Source organism: Ursus maritimus, unplaced genomic scaffold (assembly GCF_017311325.1).
Source record: "Ursus maritimus isolate PB19 unplaced genomic scaffold, ASM1731132v1 scaffold_12, whole genome shotgun sequence".
Classification (NCBI taxonomy): Eukaryota; Metazoa; Chordata; class Mammalia; order Carnivora; family Ursidae; genus Ursus; species Ursus maritimus.
This window is the reverse complement of record NW_024423564.1, coordinates 30437138-30459815: the sequence shown is the minus strand read 5'-3', so window position 1 is coordinate 30459815 and position 22678 is coordinate 30437138. Positions and strand designations below refer to the sequence as shown.

General features: G+C 41.2%; 1 protein-coding gene across 4 annotated transcripts in view; it reads left to right on the top strand.

Moving 5' to 3' along the window:
* The window catches only part of LRRC8B (leucine rich repeat containing 8 VRAC subunit B), a 38466-nt gene that overhangs the window by 3843 nt on the left and 11945 nt on the right, over positions 1 to 22678 (top strand). Inside the window, exons 2-4 of one of the 4 annotated variants that reach the window (XM_040627063.1) lie at positions 5950 to 6050; positions 7399 to 9563; positions 17523 to 22224. In XM_040627063.1, coding sequence (XP_040482997.1) covers positions 7425 to 9563; positions 17523 to 17795 — 2412 coding nt within the window. In that variant the 5' untranslated portion in view covers positions 5950 to 6050; positions 7399 to 7424 and the 3' untranslated portion in view covers positions 17796 to 22224. Of the gene's footprint in view, positions 1 to 5536; positions 6051 to 6689; positions 9564 to 17522; positions 22225 to 22678 lie in introns of those variants that run through there. The other 3 variants (XM_040627062.1, XM_008690613.2, XM_040627064.1) reach the window with 3 other exon arrangements.

Sequence of the window (22678 nt, the reverse complement as noted above, 5' to 3'; positions counted from 1 at the left end):
GGGACAATGAAGGTGCGAAGGGAAGTAAGATGACTATTAATGGTGGCTGGAAGGGCAGTGAGGAAATTGCTATTGGGGGATATAAAACGATACCCTTGTTCCTACTGATAGAAACACTGACAAGATTGACACCTCCAGTAACATGGAAGATGGAAAATGAACCTAATGGATTTGTGTATCTAGCTTAGGAGATTTTCCAGCAGAATATCAGAAGTGCCAGAGCGCCTGGGTGGTTCAGTGGATTAAGCGTCCAACTCTTGATCTCAGCTCGGGTGATCTCAGGGTCATGAGTTCAAGCCCTGCCTTGGGCTCCATGCTGGGCATGGAGCCTACTTAAAAAAAAATATTTGAAGTGCCAAATGACTTTTTTTAACCATGCCCAAGTATTGCAAGAGAGAGATGAATTAAAGAAGAGACTGTTCAGATTTTAAGCAGACTTTAGAGGATATATTTCCAATCCAGAATTGTCTAGGGTTTTAAATAAAACTGTTCTCCATTCCCAGCTTTTCCACCCAGCAAAAGGTACACAAAGTAAGAAATGGCCTCAGGTTGAAAGATCAGATCCAGAGTACCACTGCCAGTAAAACTTAATCTCACGGTGCAAACAAAAACCAGGGCCTCTCTCGCTGTTAAGACCCTGTATGATGACTTCAAAAAGATGTTAAGGCCATGCCTCCTGGATCTTCTCTGCTAGATAACAGGGCTTCTAAGGACCTTAAGAAAGCTGTTCCACAGCCTCCTAGACCTAATTTAGATGACAAAATCCTGGACTTCAAGCCTGAACTTGAGCCATAGTCAGATGAAATTTTGAGGGGCTTGTAAGAAGGTGAGTGTTGCTTTGCATGTAGGAGGAAGGACTAGAAATCATTTGGGAGCAGGGAGAGCGGGTGAGTTAAGCCTGGCTGTATATCTGCTACCACTCCTCCCATTGAGAAGTCACGTTTCCCCTCCTCTGTCCTCTAGAATCTGGGCTGGCTGTGTGACTCCTTTGACTGATAACATGTGGTGGACATGACACTGTGTAGCTTTGAGGGCTGGGCCATAACAGAATTGCAGTTTTCACCTTTGTGCTTGGAAGGCACCGTCTTAGAACCCAACCACGCTATGTGAGGACCCTCAGACAGCCATGAGGGGTCTCACCGGAAGTGCCAGCCAGCAGCCAACTCCAACCACCAGCCTGATAAATGAGGGCATTCTGGATCTTCCAGCCACTCTTGTGGCAGCCGATACCATGAAGTAAAAGAACCATCACAGAATCATGAGAAATAGAGCCCTATTGTTTTTTTAAGCCGTTAATATTTAGAATAAGCAGAATAGTTAGCCAAAATCCTTCCGTTCTTCATGAGCTGAGTGATGGCCTCTCCCGGGAATGGCCCTATTACCTTAGCTACACCCTGCCTAACATCTGAGCGTATTTCTTTCTGCTTTCTGATATGCTCAGTTATTTACTGTACAAATATTTGTTGTACACCACGTGCTAGAAACTGTGGAAGATACTATATAATACCATAGACTCAAGATCTGGATCCATTTGACTCCTGCTTCTCCATGGACCCCTCTATCTGCTGTTGCTAAGTGGTGTTGAATTTTCATTTACAGTGACTATTTCGTTCATTGCTTTCCTTTCAAATGTGTGCAAACCCTTTCCCTCATTACTTCAGCCCACGTGATTGAAATAACCTTTCATCTGGACCCCGTTGTCTCTGATTCCTCCTCAAACCACCCTACAAGTCTCTACAGCTCCGTGACTCCCTGTTCTGCTGCCTCGCACACCTGGGTCTCGGGTCTCTGAAGGGCTCACGGAGTGGCTGTCGTGGTTACTGGTAGTCTGTGGAGAGGGGCAGCACTCTAGACATCTAGTGAAACTTCCAGGAAGATTTAAAAGGTCATCACTTTTGCCAGATATTTTATTGCTAATCTGTCTCATGAGTTTTCTCCTCCTGCAGAGATTTGGAGGAAACAAAAAAAAAAAGTACTGGTCTCAGCTAGACCAGTTGAATTGCTTGATCGGTTGCAGGAGTAGGGCCTGGATTTGCGGTTCTTTTTTAAAAGCACTCCAGGTTATTCTAATGTGAAGCCAAAATTGAGAACCACTATCTTAGATTCTCAAGAAATGGTCTCTGTACCAGCAGCATCAACAAACTAGAAGTTTTTTAGATGTGCCCATTCCTGGGGCCTACTTCAAACCTAATGAATCAGAAACAATGAGGTGGGACCTAGCACCTTCTGTTTTAATAAGCTCTCCAGTGATTTTTATGAACATTAATGTTAGAAAAACATTTTACTGGGAGTGCCTGGGTGGCTCAGTTGTTGAGTGTCTGCCTTCGGGTCAGGGCGTGATCCCAGAGTTCTGGGATCGAGCCCCACATCAGGCTCCTCCTCTGGGAGCCTGCTTCTTCCTCTCCCACTCCCCCTGCTTGTGTTCCCTCTCTTGCTGGCTGTCTCTCTCGCTGTCAAAAAAATAAATAAAATCTTAAAAAAAAATTTTAGAAAAACACTTTATAAATCTTAGTTCCCTTCTAGGAAGTCTCAAAACTACAACTAAATTTGGGAAGGGTGTTTATTATTTGAAAGTTGCTCTATTGACAAGATCTGAAACAATTGGTAAAGGACATAAACTGGCATACCAAGTGTCTTGCTAGTGATCATTTGAGTTCTTGAGAAATGCTGAGTGATTATCATCGCATCTCTGAAGAATGGTTCACGGGGTTATTTAGTCTAAAGAAAAGGAGGAAATTAATCAAGGATACTGATGCACTGTGTCCCAGAGAGAGAACTCAAAGAGGTGAATTTAAACTTCCGTTGGATATATGTTAGGCCCAAGAAACATCTTTTGATGAGAAGTGGAACTAAACATTTTGAAGGGATATAAGGCAATTTCTAAATCGATGTGCAGTGAGAGCATAGAGAAACCCTGTTTGGAATTGTTTGGTTATATCCCTGCCTGGGGTCAGAGACAGAGATCTTTGAAGTAGTGTCCAGTTCTCTGCATAGAATGACTCTAAATACCATCTGATCAGCATTTGTTTATTTTTTCACGGTTGTTTTGGAAATGCTTTCAAAGTAAAATAGGGACTAGTGGGAAGTAAAGATGCCTAACTTGAGTGCTCTTGTTTCAATCCTAGAGGCTTTAGGGTGAGATTGTCAAATGAATTCATGTGCTTTGAAGAGCTTTTATGATTTTTTTAATGAGGTTTAAAAGCTAAAGGAATGGAATTAGGACCATAAAATCCTTTACTGTTAACATGGTTTCTTTGAACTGATTTAGTGCATTTGTATATTAGAAATAGAAATTTGATTTAGATTGAATCCTCACTGTTTGCAAAAATATGGTCTGGAAAAGATTTTCTAGACATACAAACAGTATTAAATTTTGTAATGACAAAGGACAGCTATGCTCTAGTTCTTGAGTTAAACACTTTAATTAGGAAAATTAACATCATTTAATATATAGGAATGCTTGCGATTTTTCATACATCATTAAATCCGGATGCTATATATTTAAATGGGAAGCCTTAGTTCAGTGGAAGATGTTTAGTAGAAAAAGTTTAGCTGGGAAAGTAGATTATATAGACTGTTACAGGGGGACATTGTAGAAAACTGTGTATTTGCATCCTTCTTTTTCAAAAGACTACAGTAGAACCCAGTTACAATGCAGTTGTTGGGCTAAGTTGATGTCTTAGTCTGTTCCGCTGCTTTAAGCAGCTACCACAGACTGGGTGACTTAAATAGCATTTATTTCTCACAGTGCCTGGAGGCTGGGAAGTTCAAGATCAAGGCACCGGCAGATTCTAAGGAGAGCTTACTTCCTAGTTTATAGACAGCCACCTGCTTGCTGTATCCTCGCCTGGTGGAAGGGGCAAGAGAGCCCTCTGGAATGCCTTTTATAAGGGTACTAACCCCAGTCATGAGGGTTCCACCCTCGTAATCTGAGGCTCCGCTTCCTGACACTATCACTTTGGGAGTCAGGATTTCAACATATATATTTTAGGGGGACAAAATATTTAGTCCATTGCAGTTGGGGAAGAGAGAGAAATATTCAGCTTTTTCTTTAGCCCTTGAAAAAACTTAGTGGTATAGTTAATTGGATGTAATGAGACAGTGTATTCTGCTGTGGACAAGGTTTGAGATTTGTGTCTGAGGACCTAGGTTCTAACTGGAACTATTTCTTGACAGTTTTGTCACCTGGAACAGGGTAGCTCCTTTGCGCCTGCTTTATTTTCCATGTTTTAAAATGTAAAGAATAATAATATTTATCTAATGGTTTATTATATGAAAGAAATTACTGTAAATGAAAGTGCTTTGAAAGTAGGAAAACAGATATTAGCTTATAAATAGTACATTTTAATTTGCTCTCTTATTGACAAGGCATTCCTCAATGGAAATCTGAATTAGGTGATGAGAGGGAAAGTTTATAATTTCTTAAGAGGGTAAACAGGAAAAGTTCTTTACAAATCATTTTTAGTTAGTATAAATATGGTAAACCTGTAGTTAGCTGTGGTTCTCTTAATAGATTAGTTATAATAGTTTCTCATATTATTATTTAAAAGTACATGTTTCAAAATATTACTGTAGTTGGAGGTTTGTGACTCTTCTTTCATAGAAATACTGTGTTTAGAGTAGAAAATGTGTTTGCAATATTTAAAAGAAACTGTATTGTACAAGAAGTATCAGGATGGCTGAATAGTATTCTGGAATTATGCAATAAATTCTCTCCTGGTACATTACAGATGCAACGCAGTGGAAGAATATGTAAACTGTTTCACACCTCAAATATCTTTATCATACTTGCTGCACATAAATGCAGTTGTGTATCATATGTTGTAAGTCTTTTAAAAATGAATTGTGAATAAGAAACTCATACCCTAGTGGTGCTATCTAAGTATGAATTAGTACAGAGCTAGGTTGTCATACACACGAACTGTGCTTTCTGGCCTGCAAAATAATTTGATACTGGATAATAGTTATCAAGCAGGCTTTATTGCACATGGATTGGTAAATCCAAAAAAAATTTCAGACATGCCCAACTTTTTGATCTTTGAAAATGACAAGGTCACAAGAGAATTACTTGAAAATATCTGAGAACAACTTGGGGTTGGTACAATGAGCTGGATTTCAAGTACTTAATAAACCAAAAAATAATTGTATCTTCAGGGAAAATATATTACCATTCCCAGCAACATTTCAGGGGTACCATAGGCACTAAAAAAATGCAGTTTCCATACCAAGTTAAAATTTTTGTATGTTTTAGAATGTTCCCATATTTCAAACTGATCGATATATATGTAGTTTAAATTATTACAAGTCATTGTTTGAAGTAGATGCTAAGAATGGCATTTATTAACCTACAAGGTTAAAAAAAAGGTAATATAAAGGATAGCTACATTTAATAATATCATAATTTCAGAGAATTTCAGCCATATTTCTGAGCTGTGTCTTCCAAAGTTATTAACTTGTGACTGTTTCTAATGAAACCAGTAGGCTAAATTTGAAGAGCACGGAGTCTTATTTGGAGGGATGTGTGGTTTTAAATTAGGATGCAGAAATTACGTGATTTGACAGGCCATCTGATCAATGCAAATAAGACCAACTGTGTATGAGGACTGAATGAGAGAAATTAACATATGTAGGCTGCTTGGAAAAGCTAAGTGTTCATCTAAGTGTTGTAAATATGGCATTTTTAAATACATTAACATCTAACTTTCCGTAGAAACTTCTCTGTAATTTAAGGGAGTTTGGGGGCTGAGTATGATCTCATATATGGGTGGGGTCGTGTATATATATATAGCTTTGCCAAAATGTCTTCCAGTGTGAAAAGTAAACTGATCTATGAAAATCTATTTGCCATATCATGATGATGTCTTATGATGGAGAGGGTCTCTGAAGACAGTATCTCCATTTTCGTTTGAAATACAGCAGCTGTTATAAGCTATCTATGCTTTCTCATAGGATGAAGACAAACACAGAGATGGTGTGTCTAAGAAATTTCAAAAGGTGTCGGCCTCCTGATTGAAGTACAGTCAACTTACTGGATTCATTTTTTTCATCCAGTAAGTATAAATATTTAAAGTACATTATTTTGGTCAATGTTGACTTGTGTTCTTTGTTGAATAAATATTCGCTCTCTGTCAAATACCCTTATCATGGTTGGGCCATTTGTGTTTACTTCTTCTGCAATTTCAGTTGTATGTCTTAAATGACTTTAACTCTCAGGACCTTTAAGAGGACAAATACAGCCATAAACTGAGCTGGCAGAGCTCTTAGAGATGATCTGGTTCATTCTCTTTATCCATTAAAAGACGATGCTACTGTAATTTTTTTTCTTACCAGATATGTCATTAGATCCAAATATTTCCTTTTATTTGTCTTACTCTGTGCCCTGTTATAGGTGGTCTGGATTTTACTAGTTAGCTATTTTTTAAACAATTGATTTCTCTTAGGTTGAACATTACATAACTCATTGCTGTAAGGAGCATTGTCTGAATACTTTTTAATATGAAAAAATGCAAAATCTACCTCTTGTTTTTCTGAAGGCAGAAATAATTCAATAGTAGAGTATACCCTTAATCATTTATCCATTAGTACTCTGCCCTCAAAACAGTAATCATGAGAGAGAGTCCCCCTAGTAGCATGTTCTTTTTTTTTTTTTTTTTTTTTTTGACAGCACAAGCAGGGGGAGCAGCAGGCAGAGGGAGAGGGAGACTCCCTGCTGAGCAGAGAGCCCAACGCAGGGCTCGATCCCAGGACCCAGGGCTGAATACTCTGAGTTGGACGTGAACTAAGTTACAAACAAGAGCTTGCGGGGAGAGGAGATAACGCATTAGCTCACAGTTTGTTTCGAACGTAGAACCGGTAGATCCCTCTAATCCTAAGGGATAATTATATAAAGCCATGCTTGCTCAAAAGGGGTTCCCCGTAGTGGTTGAAACACAACTCCTAAGCCCTAACTGATGCTCCAGACATGGGGTAGGAAGTGAAAAAGAGCTTATTTCAGACCATTTGGAAGGTATAAAATGTGGCTATAAGAAACAGGTAGCAGAAGAATACGTTTTCCTAATGTTGATTGAAGAAAACGTGGCTTCTGGTTTTTAATAGCTTGGCCGAGAGTCAAGATCTGGAGGAAATTAGATAGTTGCTTTACAACCTGCCCCACGTATCTCTAGAGAGCCAGTCTGGCTACCACCAAATGGTCTGTCATCGGAAGGACTTTAGAGTGCACAGCTGGGAGGGCCAAAGTTTTCAAATGAAACCAGAAGACAGTTAGAGCCTTTGATCAGCCCCGCCTCCCAGGTTTTGTCCCGGAGCTAAATCCTACTTGGGTACCTACAAGCCATTAGAGTTAAATGCTTTTTTTTGGATACTTGGTTCAGTGGCTTTTCTTTCCTTTTCCTCTTCCAGTTCCTGTACTCCTACAAAAGAAAGTCATGATTACACTCACAGAGCTGAAGTGTTTAGCAGATGCCCAGTCATCTTATCACATCCTGAAACCATGGTGGGACGTCTTCTGGTATTACATCACCCTCATCATGCTGCTGGTGGCCGTGCTGGCCGGAGCTCTCCAGCTCACACAGAGCAGGGTTCTGTGCTGTCTTCCATGTAAGGTGGAGTTCGACAATCACTGTGCTGTGCCTTGGGACCTCCTGAAAGCCAGCGCCAACACCTCCTCTGATCCCGGGACCCCACTTCCGCTCCCCCTCAGAATCCAGAATGACCTCCACCGACAGCAGTACTCCTACATCGACGCCGTCTGTTACGAGAAGCAGCTCCATTGGTTCGCCAAGTTCTTCCCCTACCTGGTGCTCCTGCACACACTCATCTTTGCGGCCTGCAGCAACTTTTGGCTTCACTACCCCAGTACTAGCTCCAGGCTCGAGCATTTCGTGGCCATCCTTCACAAGTGCTTCGACTCTCCGTGGACCACCCGTGCCCTGTCCGAAACGGTGGCCGAGCAATCGGTGAGGCCCCTGACACTCTCCAAGTCCAAGGTTCTGCTTTCGTCCTCAGGGTGCTCAGCCGACGTTGAATCCAGCAAGCAGTCATTGCCCTACCCACAGCCTGGCTTGGAGTCAGCTGGCATCGAAGGCCCAACTTCCAGTGTCCTGGACAAGAAGGAGGGCGAACAGGCCAAAGCCATCTTTGAAAAAGTGAAGAGGTTCCGCATGCACGTGGAGCAGAAGGACGTCATTTATAGAGTGTATCTGAAGCAGATCATCGTGAAAGTCGTTCTGTTTGTCCTCATCATAACTTACGTTCCGTATTTTCTAAGCTACATCACTCTTGAAATTGACTGTCCGGTCGATGTGCAGGCTTTCACGGGCTACAAGCGCTACCAGTGCGTCTACTCCCTGGCAGAAATATTTAAGGTCCTGGCTTCGTTTTACGTGATTTTGGTTATACTCTATGGTCTCACTTCCTCCTACAGCTTATGGTGGATGCTGAGGAGTTCTCTGAAGCAATACTCCTTTGAGGCGTTGAGAGAAAAGAGCAACTACAGCGATATCCCTGACGTCAAGAATGACTTCGCCTTCATCCTCCATCTGGCCGACCAGTATGACCCTCTTTATTCCAAACGCTTCTCCATATTCCTGTCGGAGGTCAGTGAGAACAAACTGAAACAGATCAACCTCAATAACGAATGGACAGTTGAGAAACTGAAAAGTAAGCTTGTGAAAAATTCCCAGGACAAGGTAGAGCTGCGTCTTTTTATGCTCAGCGGTCTTCCAGACAATGTCTTTGAGCTGACAGAAATCGAAGTGCTCAGCCTGGAGCTCATCCCGGAGGTCAAGCTGCCCTCTGCGGTCTCGCAGCTGGTCAACCTCAAGGAGCTTCACGTGTACCATTCCTCCCTGGTGGTGGACCACCCGGCGCTGGGATTTCTGGAGGAGAATTTAAAAATCCTCCGCCTGAAATTTACTGAAATGGGGAAAATCCCACGCTGGGTATTTCGCCTGAAGAACCTCAAGGAACTTTATCTGTCGGGCTGCGTCCTACCCGAGCAGTTGAGCACCGTGCAGTTGGAGGGCTTTCAGGACTTAAAAAGCCTGAGGGCCCTCTACTTGAAGAGCAGCCTCTCCCGGATCCCGCAAGTCATCACAGACCTCCTGCCTTCGCTGCAGAAGCTGTCCCTCGATAATGAGGGGAGCAAACTGGTTGTGCTAAACAACTTGAAAAAGATGGTCAATCTGAAAAGCCTGGAGCTGATCAGCTGTGACCTGGAACGCATCCCACACTCCATTTTCAGCCTGAACAATTTGCATGAGTTAGATCTAAAAGAAAATAACCTTAAAACTGTGGAAGAGATCATTAGCTTTCAGCATCTCCAGAATCTTTCCTGCTTAAAGTTGTGGCACAATAACATTGCTTATATTCCTGCCCAGATTGGGGCGCTGTCTAATCTAGAGCAGCTCTCTCTGAACCATAATAATATTGAGAATCTGCCCCTGCAGCTTTTCCTATGCACCAAACTACATTATTTGGATCTAAGCTATAACCACCTGACCTTCATTCCAGAAGAAATCCAGTATCTGAGTAATTTGCAGTACTTTGCTGTGACCAACAACAACGTAAGTAAATCCATTCTTCCCTTCATTTAGCCAGTCTTTGGAGCATCTGCTGTTGCAGTGTGTAATGTGGGTAAAGAAAATGGGCTTTCAGTCCTAAGCAGCATCCCCTGAGCCTGGCCTGACTACCGCTTACTAGACGCGTGAATGTGAGTAAATTACCAAAACACTGAGCATCAGTTTTTAATCTAACTTACACGTTGTCATGGAGATTTTATGAGAAAAATATGTATATAAGCACTGGGCACAGTTCCTGGCACATAGTAATTGCTCAACGAATGTTCTCTTTATTCTTTTTCCCCATTTTTTACATAAACATCACAGTTGAAGTATTTTAAACTAATTAGTTATAACAGAGCTTACTTTTCATTTTGGAAAGATCTTAAGTAGTTAGAAAGCTTCATAAAAGTTTTTAGCTTTCCAGATCTGTCATAGGAGAAGAACTTTTTGTTAAAAATACTGGGATCATGAATTATTCATAAATCTTTTTTTGTGATGCAGTAAAAAAGACTTGAAATCTACATGCATGTCTAGAAAGACAATTTAAAATGAAAGGCCTGGTTCTATAATGCAACACTAGGGCTTCTTAGAAGCTTTTTCCAGCATCCATACTTTAAAAATGAACCATAATTTGCAACAGTAAAGCCAAGTTAAGGAAAACTTGACTTCACTGAAACAAGAAAAAAAAAATAAATGAGTAGTTTCCTAGGTTAAAATGTGAAGCAGGAGGGAAAAGAAAAAAAAATCGTGCTAGCCAAAAGGGCAAGAGAGTGATGGCAATGTCCATATGAGAAGAAGAAAAAAAAATCAGACATCAGGTCTGCCAAAAAATTAAAGTGATCTTCCTGTTCTAGAAAATGGGAGCTATTTTCTTCTACCCCACCCCCAAAAATGTAATATCTCCTAGACTTTTTGTAATTCATATTTCATGCTAAATATGACTATGAGCATGGTGTTGGCTAATAAACATATTAATCCCCAGACATTATTTTCAAAAACCATGGATTGTTGGGAAAACACCAGAAAGCTGGGGAATGAGAACAAAATTTCTGCTGATTTTTAGAACCCCAAGACTTGACTCATATGTTCAAAGGCTAGAACCCATTCTAAGATAAATGAGAAATGTTCAAGTCTTAAAGGATTATGAGGCTGTAAAGCTCCTCAAGGGTTGATCTAGATTAGCACTGTTCATCAGAATTACCTGAGGGGCTCGGCAAACCACCAATTGCTGGGCCCCACGCAGAGTTTCTGATTCAGTAGGTCTGGTGTAGGATCCAAGAGTCGACAGTTCTAAAAAATCCCAGGTGAAGCTGATTCTGCTGGAATGGTGACCATACTTTGAAAACTAGAGGTCTAGAGATTTATGATTAGTGTTGTTTAATCATGTAGTTCATTAATATTAATATTTTGGTTTTACTTTTCCCATTGTTAAATCAATAATAAAAAATATGAGTAATTATTTTGAAAGGCATTGGTTCCACTAAGTTGTGATGTGGTTCTATCACTACATGAATTTTTTGAAAGTTGTAGCTGATTAAATTGTTAGCTGGCCATGAATTATTTAAATGTGTACACGGGTTAGTGTGTTTTCCTAGTTTAATGTAATAAAACCTTAAGACCATTGGTACTTTTGACACCAAGTTTATTGACATGACCACGTCTAAAAGAGAAACTAGGTGTGCGTATCAGCCACATTTTATCTTGAGTAGGGGAGGATACTTGGCGCATGTGAAAAGTCCTATGCTGAAGGCAGTTTATGGCTAAAATAGAATGCTATCTTAGGCTGAGTTGTCTCAGAAGTCTGATAACCAGCAGTCGCGGAGCATCCCAGAGCCATAACAATGACCATGACTCCTTTGAATGGGTGAGGAACACTCTTCTCAGAACTGTGAAGAGACTTCTTTAATCAGAATATGGAGAAAGTGGAACTCGCTCAGAAGACAGCAGCCAGAGATGTGAAAAGTTCTCCGATGGAACAGTTAGCCTAAAGATAGGAAGTATTGGGGAGGGAAGGGAAAAAGAATAGTCCACAATATTGGTCTTTAAATATTTGGAAGACTTAAATAGAAATCTTCTTGCAAGTAACCTTCTTACAAGTTAGAACCAAGACAAGCAGGGGAAAGATTTCTCATATTCCCCCAAAAGCTGTCCAAAAATTAGACCTTCAAGAAGAGGGAAGTGATTTCTTATTAATTAAACTGTCCAGATATAGGTTGTCAACCACTTGGTAGGAATGTTGTTAAAGGGAATTAGGGATTCATGTTTCAGCTTCAATGTTCCTTCTAACTTTGAGATTCCTAAGATTCTATGAGGTAGACCAAAATATTTTTTTTAATTAGAAAATAAAACATCAACTCGGATGCATAAATATTTAGATATGCATACACTCAGAAATGTGAGTTGATTCATCCATTTGGAATAAAAGTTAGTGAAGGTTCCTGAAAGGAAAGGTTTTAAAATACTCTTCTAGTCAGCAGTATACCAGGTTCATGGATGGAGTCAACAAATGCTCTGTGGTTAAGAAGAAAAGACATTTATTGAAAGGATGTTTTGTCTCTCATATTATCACTGAAAAGGCTGTAGGATCGAGCTTGGAAAACCATCAGGCATGAAGATAGATAACCAAAAGGTCAAAAGCATAGCACAAAAGCAAAATGGTGAGGGTACCCTGCCGCTGACCATCCCAGCACCAGGCACAGTGCTCGCTGCCCCTGAAAATGGGGCTGCTACTGCAGCCCTTGCCCTCCCACAAAATAAGTTCTTCATGGTTTCTGATGCCTAGAGACACTAGCCTCAATTTAAAGTCCAAGTCTGAGCCCCTGACTGGCAGAGCTTGCAAACTCCCACCCCACACTCAAGCTGTAAATGATCTGGGAACACTAGAATCTGGTGTTGTCAGTTCCTCCAGTGGGAAGTGGACTCTGCTTCCCACCAGAAGTCCCACCGAGATGAGGTAGGGAATTCTCCAAACATTGAGGATACTGGGCATCCCCCAAATGACAGACATTCACAAGGAGGGCACTCTAGAGTTTCTTCCACAACATAGTAATAGGTGTTATCACACAAAACACTAAACATTTCTTTTTATCATATTTTTTGCTGCAGGATTCCTCAGAGCCTTTTGTAGTTGAATATACATTGTGCTTCTCCAAGAGGGAGGTATGATATGCAATGTTTGCCAAATATATTTGAGCAAGATGCTCTTTTTTTTTTTTTAATTTGATTTTAAGTAATCTTTATACCCAATGTGGGGCTCCAACTTACAACTACAAGATCAGGGGTCACATGCTCTACTGACGGAGCCAGCCAGGAGCCCAAGATGCTTTTTTTTATAGTAGCTCTTGAGAGGAGTGTTCCTAAAAACACTGAGTGTTGGGGAAATGTAAAAGGATAGAGGTCATGTGCAGAGGCATGCCCAGATGTAATAAGAGATGAGAGCATTTAGAAGTTGGGTCAGAATGGAGAATGCCTTGCAGTCTGCCAGTCAAGTTCAGGTTTAAGTTCCTTGGACAGTAGGTGGGGTCAGACTTGAGCTTGAAAGTGATATTTAGCATGAACTGGTACCTTCAAAGGAGGCTCTAATTGTAACCCATTTAGAGGGGTTGGGAGAGTACAATCAAGAAATAAAACCCCTTGAAAAAGTTTAATCAGTTATGATTTAGAAGTAGAATATAAACTAAAAACAAAAAGGAAGATTTATATCTGAAAGGAACATCATGGACCATCAAGTCGGCAAACTGCAGCCTGGGACCAAAACCCACCCACAGCCTGAGTTAAGAATGCTTTTTAAATTTGTATACAGCCCAACCTAAGAATGGTTTTTTAAAAATTTTAATGGTCAGGGAAAATTTTCTTTAAATAACATTTTGTCTCACATGAAAACTATATGAAATTCAAATCTCAGTAGCCATGAATAAATTCCATGGTTCTCATTTGTGGGCCTATATTACAAAAGAATTATCCTCAATTGTTATTCTATTTTGAATTTCCTCGTTTTAAAACGTATGAAATTTTTTCTCTCTTGCTGTATACGCACCTACATAATATTTTCAGTTTTGCTTCTTCACCCACAAAGCCTAAAATATTTCCTATCCTACGCATTTAGAGAAAAACTTTTCCAGCCCCTGCTCTAGTTACTGCCCTCATTTTACTGATACTGAAACTGATGCTTAGAGCAATTTGCTTGACGTCTGAATCTTCCTTGCGATGGATCTGGGATGGAACCCAAGAGCTCCGGCTCCCACTCTGGCACTCCCTCTGCTGCATCTCAGATGCGTCAAACCAAATGCTATTACGGGGGAAGCAGGGGTGTGTGTGGATGGCGTGGGAGACGGGAGAGGACGAGGCAGCTTCTCTATGCCAGTGGCCAAGCGTGTTGGGATTATGGTGGTGGTGAATGTAACGGAGAAGCATAGGAAAGGGGGAGGACTTAATAGTTTGTCTCAAATCTTAAAAACCACTCCAATTTACACCTAGGTCTTCCAACTTCTACATTTGTGCATTTAATGCATTTCTTTTATTCACTCAAAGACTTACAGCTGGAAGTAGAAATTCCTTCTGAAAATCATTTCTGTGGTGGAGCTCGTGTTTGACATCGTAACTTAGAAATGGAAGTATTCATTTTTGTTTCCTGAAATGACTGGATTTGATGGATTTGGTTAACGAGTTCTGAGATGATGTGTTCAATGGCCAGAAAAAAAGGGAAATCTGACATTGAGAAAGATTCTGAAGTAAGGTCTCAGCCTCTGGAAACGGGGGAGTATTTAATTCTCAAATGTCAGCAATAGATACATCCTTCCTTGGATGTTCTGGGGGCTCTACTGCATTTTGTGCAAGAGAATTCTAGGATGTAGCATTAGTTTCTCTCTTTTTTCAGTTTATTTGCTAGCTAGTTGCATGTATAGTTTATAGTTTTTTTCTGTCAAACCATTCTGCATATGAAGTCTATCATCTTCCTGATGGTCTGCAAACATTTCTTTTGATTTTTAAAAAGAAATTGGTAGTCCATGAGGAATAAATGCTATCTAAAATTTTTTTATAAAATGTTTTGTCCCAGGCAAAATGTTTTTGGTGTTCTTGTAAGTTTCAGGGTAAATTTTTTTTTTTTTTAAAGATTTTATTTATCCATTTGCCAGAGAGAGAGAGAAAGAGAGAGTACAAGCAGGGGGAGCAGCAGGGAGAGGGAGAAGCAGGCTCCCCACTGAGCAGGGAGCCCAATGTGGGACTTGATCCCAGGGGATCATGACTGGAGCTGAAGGCAGATGCTTAACTGACTGAGCCACCCAGGCGTCCCCAGGGTAAACTATTTATAAAGGTGTTAGTAGATTTTTCAGGATAAAATTGCTGAATTGAAAGAAAGTCCTGCATCTCTAACACAGCTCCCCAGCCTCCTTTAACGTAATTGAATTCGGGGAGGTGAAGACAGGTCCTGTGCCTCAGCTGGGTGCTGACACCGAGAGAAAGTCCCCAAGATGGACACTTGGCACTCGGGAAGGAGAACCACTGACCACAGCCCTTGACTCACTTGCATGACAGTAGCACAGCGAGGCGCCCTGGTGGCTCACTCCCACTGCCTTGTGAAATCCCTCTCCTGTGTTAGGGTGCTGAGAAGTCACTGAAATCACAAATTCGGAAATTTGGAAGAAGATTCGTGAGAACATGGTAGTGCTGATTGCCAGACAGAAGAGTGATGGCTATGGCTTCAGGGTATTCACCCAGTGGAAATGAGTCCAATTAAGCAAGGTATTTGCTGGGCATCCGGAAGCTAGCTGAAGTAGGGAGATGGAGGGGTCCCTGATACAGTCTCTGGCACAGTCCGTCCTTCCTGGCACCCACTACAGACTGATTATTCACATAACTGTTTAGTATTTCTCACCTACTAGACCGGGGCTTCTCAAATGAGGGCACTTTTGCGCCTATGGAGACATTTGTCTGGAGACATTTTTGATGATCACAAGTGAGGAGGTGCGTAGCACTGGCTTCTAGTAGGCAGAGTTCCAGGGAGGCTGCTAAATAGTCTGCGAGACCCAGGGCACCCCCACCAAAAGGAAGATCTCACCCAGAATGTCAACGGTGCCGAGGTTCAGAAACCATGCGTTAGACCATGGTTCTGTCTTGCTCAGCACTTTCTCCCCAACACCTGACTGGGAGCCTGGCACAAAAGCAGGCTCTCTGCATGCATTTACGGAATACAGATGAGCCAAGACTACCGTCTTTTCTCAGCTGGCTTGCCTAAGTCATTGCGTAGACCCGAATAGGCACTCTCAGGCTTGAGCTTGCGTTGCACAGGACGGACTGTTTACTCTACTTGTACCTCGGTGACCCCACTTCTGAGCTGCAGGTGTATGACCAGAAGGGGGTGCATTAGAAAGGGGTTACGTTTCTCCTGTCTCTTATCTCTCTGCCACATCTCTACATTGAAATCTGCATACGTGTGGTTTTGCATCTGCATTCTTGAGAAGAGAATGACGTGGAAAGGTAGATATTTTCCCTTTGCTTATAGCTAGTATTTTGGTGTACAATGAGGAGCTTTACTGAATGCCATGCTTAACAATGGTGATCCTTCAGTTTTTTACGAGGATAGCCGGTACCGAGTGTATGTGTGGGTGATGGAGGAGAGGGGAATTTCCAATATAGTGAGCATTTGGATGCAGTTTGACCATTTTTTAGTTTGTATAGAGGAGATAGTTCTGGATGGCCCCGGAAATGCCAGCAGAGAGCTGGCTCAGTGGGACTGCGTTAGCCCATCAGAGGAGCAGGCTGAGCCCTTGAGTGCCCCTTTCATGCCTGTGTCTAACAAAGCCACATCCTGAACCAAGGAAGGAGCCTGCACTATTTCATAGTTGCAAAGGTGCCGCCTCCACAGGCACATAAATATGGGAAGCATTATAAATCGGGGTGTGTGCTGTCCAGCACTGCCTGGTGCAAACTCCCCTCTCAGTGGTATGACAGGAGTGGAGGATGCTTCTCTAAGCTCTTCTGCGGATGGGGGCTCCCTTAGAAATTCACATGCAACCCACCCACCACATGGGGGAGCAGCTCATTTGAGCAGTCCTAGGAGTTGACCTAATTTCAGGCTATTTATCATATTTTAAATTATTTCTCCATGTTACATGGTTTAATTGAAACTGCCAGAGGGCAGGTAGAAGGGAGTGTAGATGGAGAGGGAAGTGAGCTGCGTACGTATAATTGAGCATGTCTTCTTGTCAGTGCTTCTGTTGACGTGTGTCTTTTAACAGAATGAAGTTTTCAGTCTCTAGTTTGAAACCCCTAGAAATAGCCTTGTGTCTGTGCTCACAGTGTTTTTGAGGGTATTACTCATCACATTACACAGTGACTCTTTTTTTTTTTTTTAAGATTTTCTTTATTTATTTGACAGAGAGAGAGAAAGCTAGAGAGGGAACACAAGCAGGGGGAGTGGAAGAGGGAGAAGCAGACTCCCCGCTGAGCAGGGAGCCTGATGTGGGGCTCGATCCCAGGACCCCGGGATCATGACCCGAGCTGAAGGCAGATGCTTAATGACTGAGCCACCCAGGCGCCCCACACAGTAACTTTTTATAAGGACTCTTGAGAACAAGTTATTTCTGATCCTCGGCCTCAAGATTAATTATGATTTTCCTAAAATACTGTTGTTGTTTGTTTTATCTTAGGGACCATGAGTAGGTGACTAATTAGGTTTTGTTTGAGAATTGCTTGTTAGAATGCTTAGAATCACATCTTTTGCCCACCCACATATGCGGCAAGGGTTTAGAAGTTCATGGTAGCCCCAGCGCCGACTTCAAGTCAGGATGTTCTTATTTTTCCTTTATCTTTTCCGTCTCCTTCACATTTATCATCCTTGTTCTATGGATTCCTGTAAATGTCCGGAAGTGTTTTGGAAGAAGGTAGGGGTATAAATAAGCAGATGCATTGTCAGAGGCCGTAGGAAACCAGTTTTACTGGCTTCTTTTTTTCCCTTTCCAGATTGAGACGCTACCAGATGGGCTGTTTCAGTGCAAAAAGCTGCAGTGTTTACTTTTGGGGAAAAATAGCCTGATGAGTTTGTCCCCTCACGTGGGTGAGCTGTCGAACCTTACTCATCTGGAGCTCATCGGTAATTACCTGGAAACACTTCCTCCCGAACTGGAAGGATGTCAGTCCCTAAAACGGAGCTGTCTGATTGTAGAGGAGAACTTGCTCAACACGCTTCCTCTCCCGATAACAGAACGTTTGCAGACGTGCTTAGATAAATGTTGACCTAAGGAGGAAATAATTTTTAAAGTTTGCCCCAGGGCTTTAAACGAGAACTAAAATTTTCTAAGTTATAAAGATGAAAAATGGGTAATAATTATGACTAACTATAACCAAATGTCTTTAAAGCAACTCAGTGTCTAGCCCTAAATTAAACAGGTAAAAAGTGTTAACACTGAACTTAAGTTTTGTGAATAACTGATCTTTAACTTATTAAGATGTGAGAAGTACACTTCGAGGGTGGCATGGGGCCATGAAATTACTGAACCCCTACCTTGCAGTTTCTACCTTGAAGACTAGATATTCTTCCATCTCCCTCCCCCAGTCCCCATTACTTACTTATTTGCACACTTGTTTTACCTGACTTCCTGTCTTGATATTTATCACCTAGACTATAAATTCATCAATATAAATGTCCTTGATGTATACTCAACACTGTCTTTGATTTATGCGCTCAAATATTTTTAGGCAGGGTGTACCTTGTGCTTGGCCGATTTCCTTCTTGGCTTGATTTTACTTCCTGTCCCAGCTCGCTTGAGTCTTCCTTCATCTTGTTTTCTCTTAACAATGGTGAACCCTAAAAAAAAGGCCCCAAAACAAGGGTGAACCCTGAGAAAGTGCCTGTCTTTGGCCCTTGCAGAGAAAAGGACAGGGTACTTAGGACGTGTCACCCTTGGGGCATCCTGAAAATTACTCTCATTTCCTAAATTGTCTTCTTACATATCACCAAACCTTTTTTATTTGCTAATCATTTTTATATTAAATGTAAAACATACAACTATTTTCTATGGTATAATCTTGGATTCAAAATCTGTGAGAATAATTTTTGTTAGGTACAGAGAAGCCCTGCGTTCCTTTAAGAATTGACTGTTAATACACTTGGTTTGGGCTGCTTACGAGTCTCACACTTGTGTGCACCCTGCTCCGGAATGTTCTTGTACTCTGCAGCTCATTACTTTTGGATCACACAAGCCTTGTGTGTCATGCCCTAAAATATTGGAGGGGTTCCTTGTACAAGGATGGCCGCATCATCTACCTCTCTCTTCCCTGGTCGCTGTGCTATTGTACGGGTACAATTCTTAATTACTTCAAAAGCTGTGATGGAGGGGAGAGGTACAGATTCCAGTCCTTAAAACTGATGTCAAAACATTTGGAGAAATTAAGACTTCGAGCAAAATACTTTCCTTCTCCACCGCATGATCTCTAGATATGATGATAATGTGAAACACTCCCCTCTATCCAGTATTTGAGAATTCTCAAAGCTCACAAAGCAGTAGATCTATTTAATGGACATTCATCTCATGCCTTTGTCTCACTTTCCTGGAATACGTTTTGCCCTTTTTTTTACAAAGAGCTTTGTGTTTAGCCTTTTATTAGCATGCATATTGTAAAATGAATAAAGTCAGCTGACTCATTTTTGGGAAATGCACATTTTTACCACGGTTTTCTCTAATGGGTCTAGGCATGATGATGCCGGTCTCGTTTTGGGTGTTAGCTGTAAGGTAACCTATTAACCGCGCCTAGACAGAACTGGAAAACACTATGGGTAAGGTACTGTAAACATGGAATTGTGATGTGCGGTGTGTTGTTTCTTGCTTTGCCCCTTCCAGAAAGATGAAACTGAGTCTTTAAATTATAGCAAAACGTAGCTCCCCTCACCTGCTGCACACCCCTGAACTGAAGCTTAGAAAAAGGAATTGCTTGTGTCAAATGTAATTTGAATAATATGAGCTATAAAACTATAAGCACCAAAAGCTGCCTGAAACATTATTTCTATTCTGAATGAGAAGAAACAGTGTAAAAATGTTAATTCTTACCAAAACTTTCCTTTAGTCAGAACATTCGAGTTCTCAGGGACCCAGGCATAACTGATGAAACTTTCTTCTAGGACTTTAGAAAACAGATTCTGACTCTATCTAGGGTTTTGTTCTTTGCATTTTTTTTAATGTAAGTTAAGGCCGTTTTAATGTTTCACAATAAAATTGTCATGTGTACTGATTTCAGTGTTGGATAGGATTTATCTTAAGTTTTTGGACTATGGAAAATGATGCATGGAGAGATATGGAAATGTTTGTAGCCATATCATTAGCCATAATTTCTATGAAAAATCCCACCTCCAATTTCAGATTTGCTACCATTCTCACCAACTAGACCTTCTCCACAGCTAGTCACACTGGTTGTGTTCCCCTGCAAACGTCACTGACTAAATTTTCCTTATCGCTTCTTTCAATTTCTGGAAGCACATTACTTACTATCAGGATCAATACTGAATATTGTAAGCTGCTTTCCAAACACTAGGGTATGGTTACTGGTACAAACCTTGGGCTTTGATGCCATAGTTTTTAGATTTCTGTCTTATTTCAGTCTTACACACCAGTGTTTAGGTAGCTTTGAAATAATGGCACTGACGCAATGAACGCGAGACCACCACTTGACATATTGGAAATGTGGTGTTGGAGGCCACCTCTACCGCACTGTGGGAGCAGAGCTTCATTTGTGAGTGTTCATATTCATTTAAGATGATTTTCCAAGAGGCAAATGCGGTTTATTGAATTAGGACACATTAGTTGGCACTGGATCTCCAAGAATGTATAGTGCATTTTCCAAAAAATACACGTGGATGTATCAGAACAACGCTGAGGGCTTATGCCAGCGATGGCATAGGTTCATTTCATTCCCATACGCACACAGACACACACAGACACACACACACACACACACACACACACCCTGGGCAGTTTTGAGCACTCCTGCTAAGGTTTAGTGTTCTTGCCCTAACCTACGTTAGGATACATCTGGTGGCACACAGACACTGTGTTTTCATTCTTCATCCTCAGTCTTCATTGTTCTCCCTGGATGTCACCATATTTCGCTGTCACTTAACAAATGTTTGCGTTAAACAGGGTAAGTAGAGCTCCGTGGGCTCTCCGCGCTGTGGCGCAGCTCGTCGTGTGGTAAGCTTGCTACTGTGCTGTGGTAAGCTGCAGTGGGGTCTTTGCATAATAATATTGTTTGAGAGCGACAATATTTGTTTCTGTGCCTCGTGCGTTTCATGATTCCAATTTTGTATGTTTAATTAAAATATTGCGTAATGATGGGTTCAGAAACCATTAAAATAATCAAACAGCTACTCTGTGGGTTGGCAGCTTTATTTCCCGGTGTTTTCTATAAAACCCTCCTTCCATCCTTACGTTCTCTGAGCTTCGTCCTCCCTGCGTACGTGTGTTGTTTTCCCTCTCCCCTCACCTCCTTAAATTTGGTCGGCACTTGTGTATCACAGAATATATTTGTGCTAAAGAACTCCCAGTGATGCTTGAGCATGTCTATATTTGGGGGGAAGCCAGGGCCTCTAATGAGGCCTAATTGAGTTGTTCCTCTTTACCCACCCCTGCAGTATTGAGAGCTGATTTAAGCCATGGTCTCTCATCCGTACCACAAGCACGAGAATATAACCGTGAGTCCACTTGGTTTCCAGGAACTGTATATTGCATCAAGATCTGTGTTCATTTCCTTCTGGAAACAAGAGGAAGGCTGATGGGAGGGGGAGGAGCTCTTTCGTATCCTCGTTTGAATTATGAAGACATTATATACATGAAATGGTATAAACTAATGGCTGTTGGAAAATGTCCTGGATATAATTATTTCTTATCTTCAGTTGACTGTGAAAGCAGGGAAAACCTGCAGTCCTGTTTAACTGGTTTCTTCCTGTGTCTGGTCCATCACTTTTACATCCGCTGGGAGCTCTCTACTCAGTGCCTTTGGTAATGGGCTACATTCTCTTCAACTTTTTTTTTTATATGAACAATTTCATCAACGTTAAAGCATTAACACAGAATATGTGAGCTAAAGTCCGAGTTGAGACGGCTTCCAGTTGAACCTAATTCATGTTTCAGTTTTGCACTCACTTGTACAATACACCGCTGCGGAGAGAAACAACGATGAATGCCTCCTGCATGTTGTATATTATCTCTAACAGAGATGGTGCAATTTAAAAAATACGAAGGGGCATAGAATTAGAGTGGATACGTCTGTGCATATGTGTTGTGTGTAAACCTAAATATTTATGTGTAACTATTTTTAAAGCTCCTCAGATGTTTCACTCTGAGTGAAATAATGGGCCAGTCTTGGGTAGAGACATTTTCTTTGGTTAGCTTCATGGCGAAAGCAGCCATTTTTACTTTGTCGCCTCTTTTGAAACATGTACATAATCGGGTTTTGCTTCTGGTAATGAATTGTTAGAAAATATAAGATTTTTTTTTGTAAGTTGAATGTTTTCGGCCCTCAGGTTTACCATGTAAATCTGCATCTTGGTGGTGAACCCCTTTGCCTGAGATTCAGTGGTTTTTGGTAAACTTCACTGTTTTAAAGTACCTTTTGTGTAAAATACAGATTCAATTTTTATAACAAATGGCAAATAAAAACAGATTAAATGTTGGAAGAAGTTGACTGTACTGATTTGTCCCCAAGCAATTATACTGTTACGTCATTCACCAGATGATGGATTTTAGATTTACGTGTGAATCTCCTAACCAGAGTAGGAGTTTTCAAAATATGCGGCAACGATCACAAAATAATAAGCCCCCCAAAAGAGTTGGATTGATCCTCGAAGATGCTGGGGCAGGGGGCGGGGAGGGGTGATATCTGTCGTGACTCTAAATAGGTCCACCTTTCCAATGGTGTTCATCCTTGGGGACTGATGTTCACAAGGCGACCCAGCTCTCTCCCTCTCCTCTTGGCTCTCGTTTCTCCATTTACTGTTAGCTTAGCACTAACGCTGAATATGGACCAGATAAATAAAAAGTAAAGAACTGCAAGATGAGATTTTGAGATTTAGTAAAAGGGGGAAAATGGAATTATTGGGGAAAAATAAGCACATGATAGTTTGACCT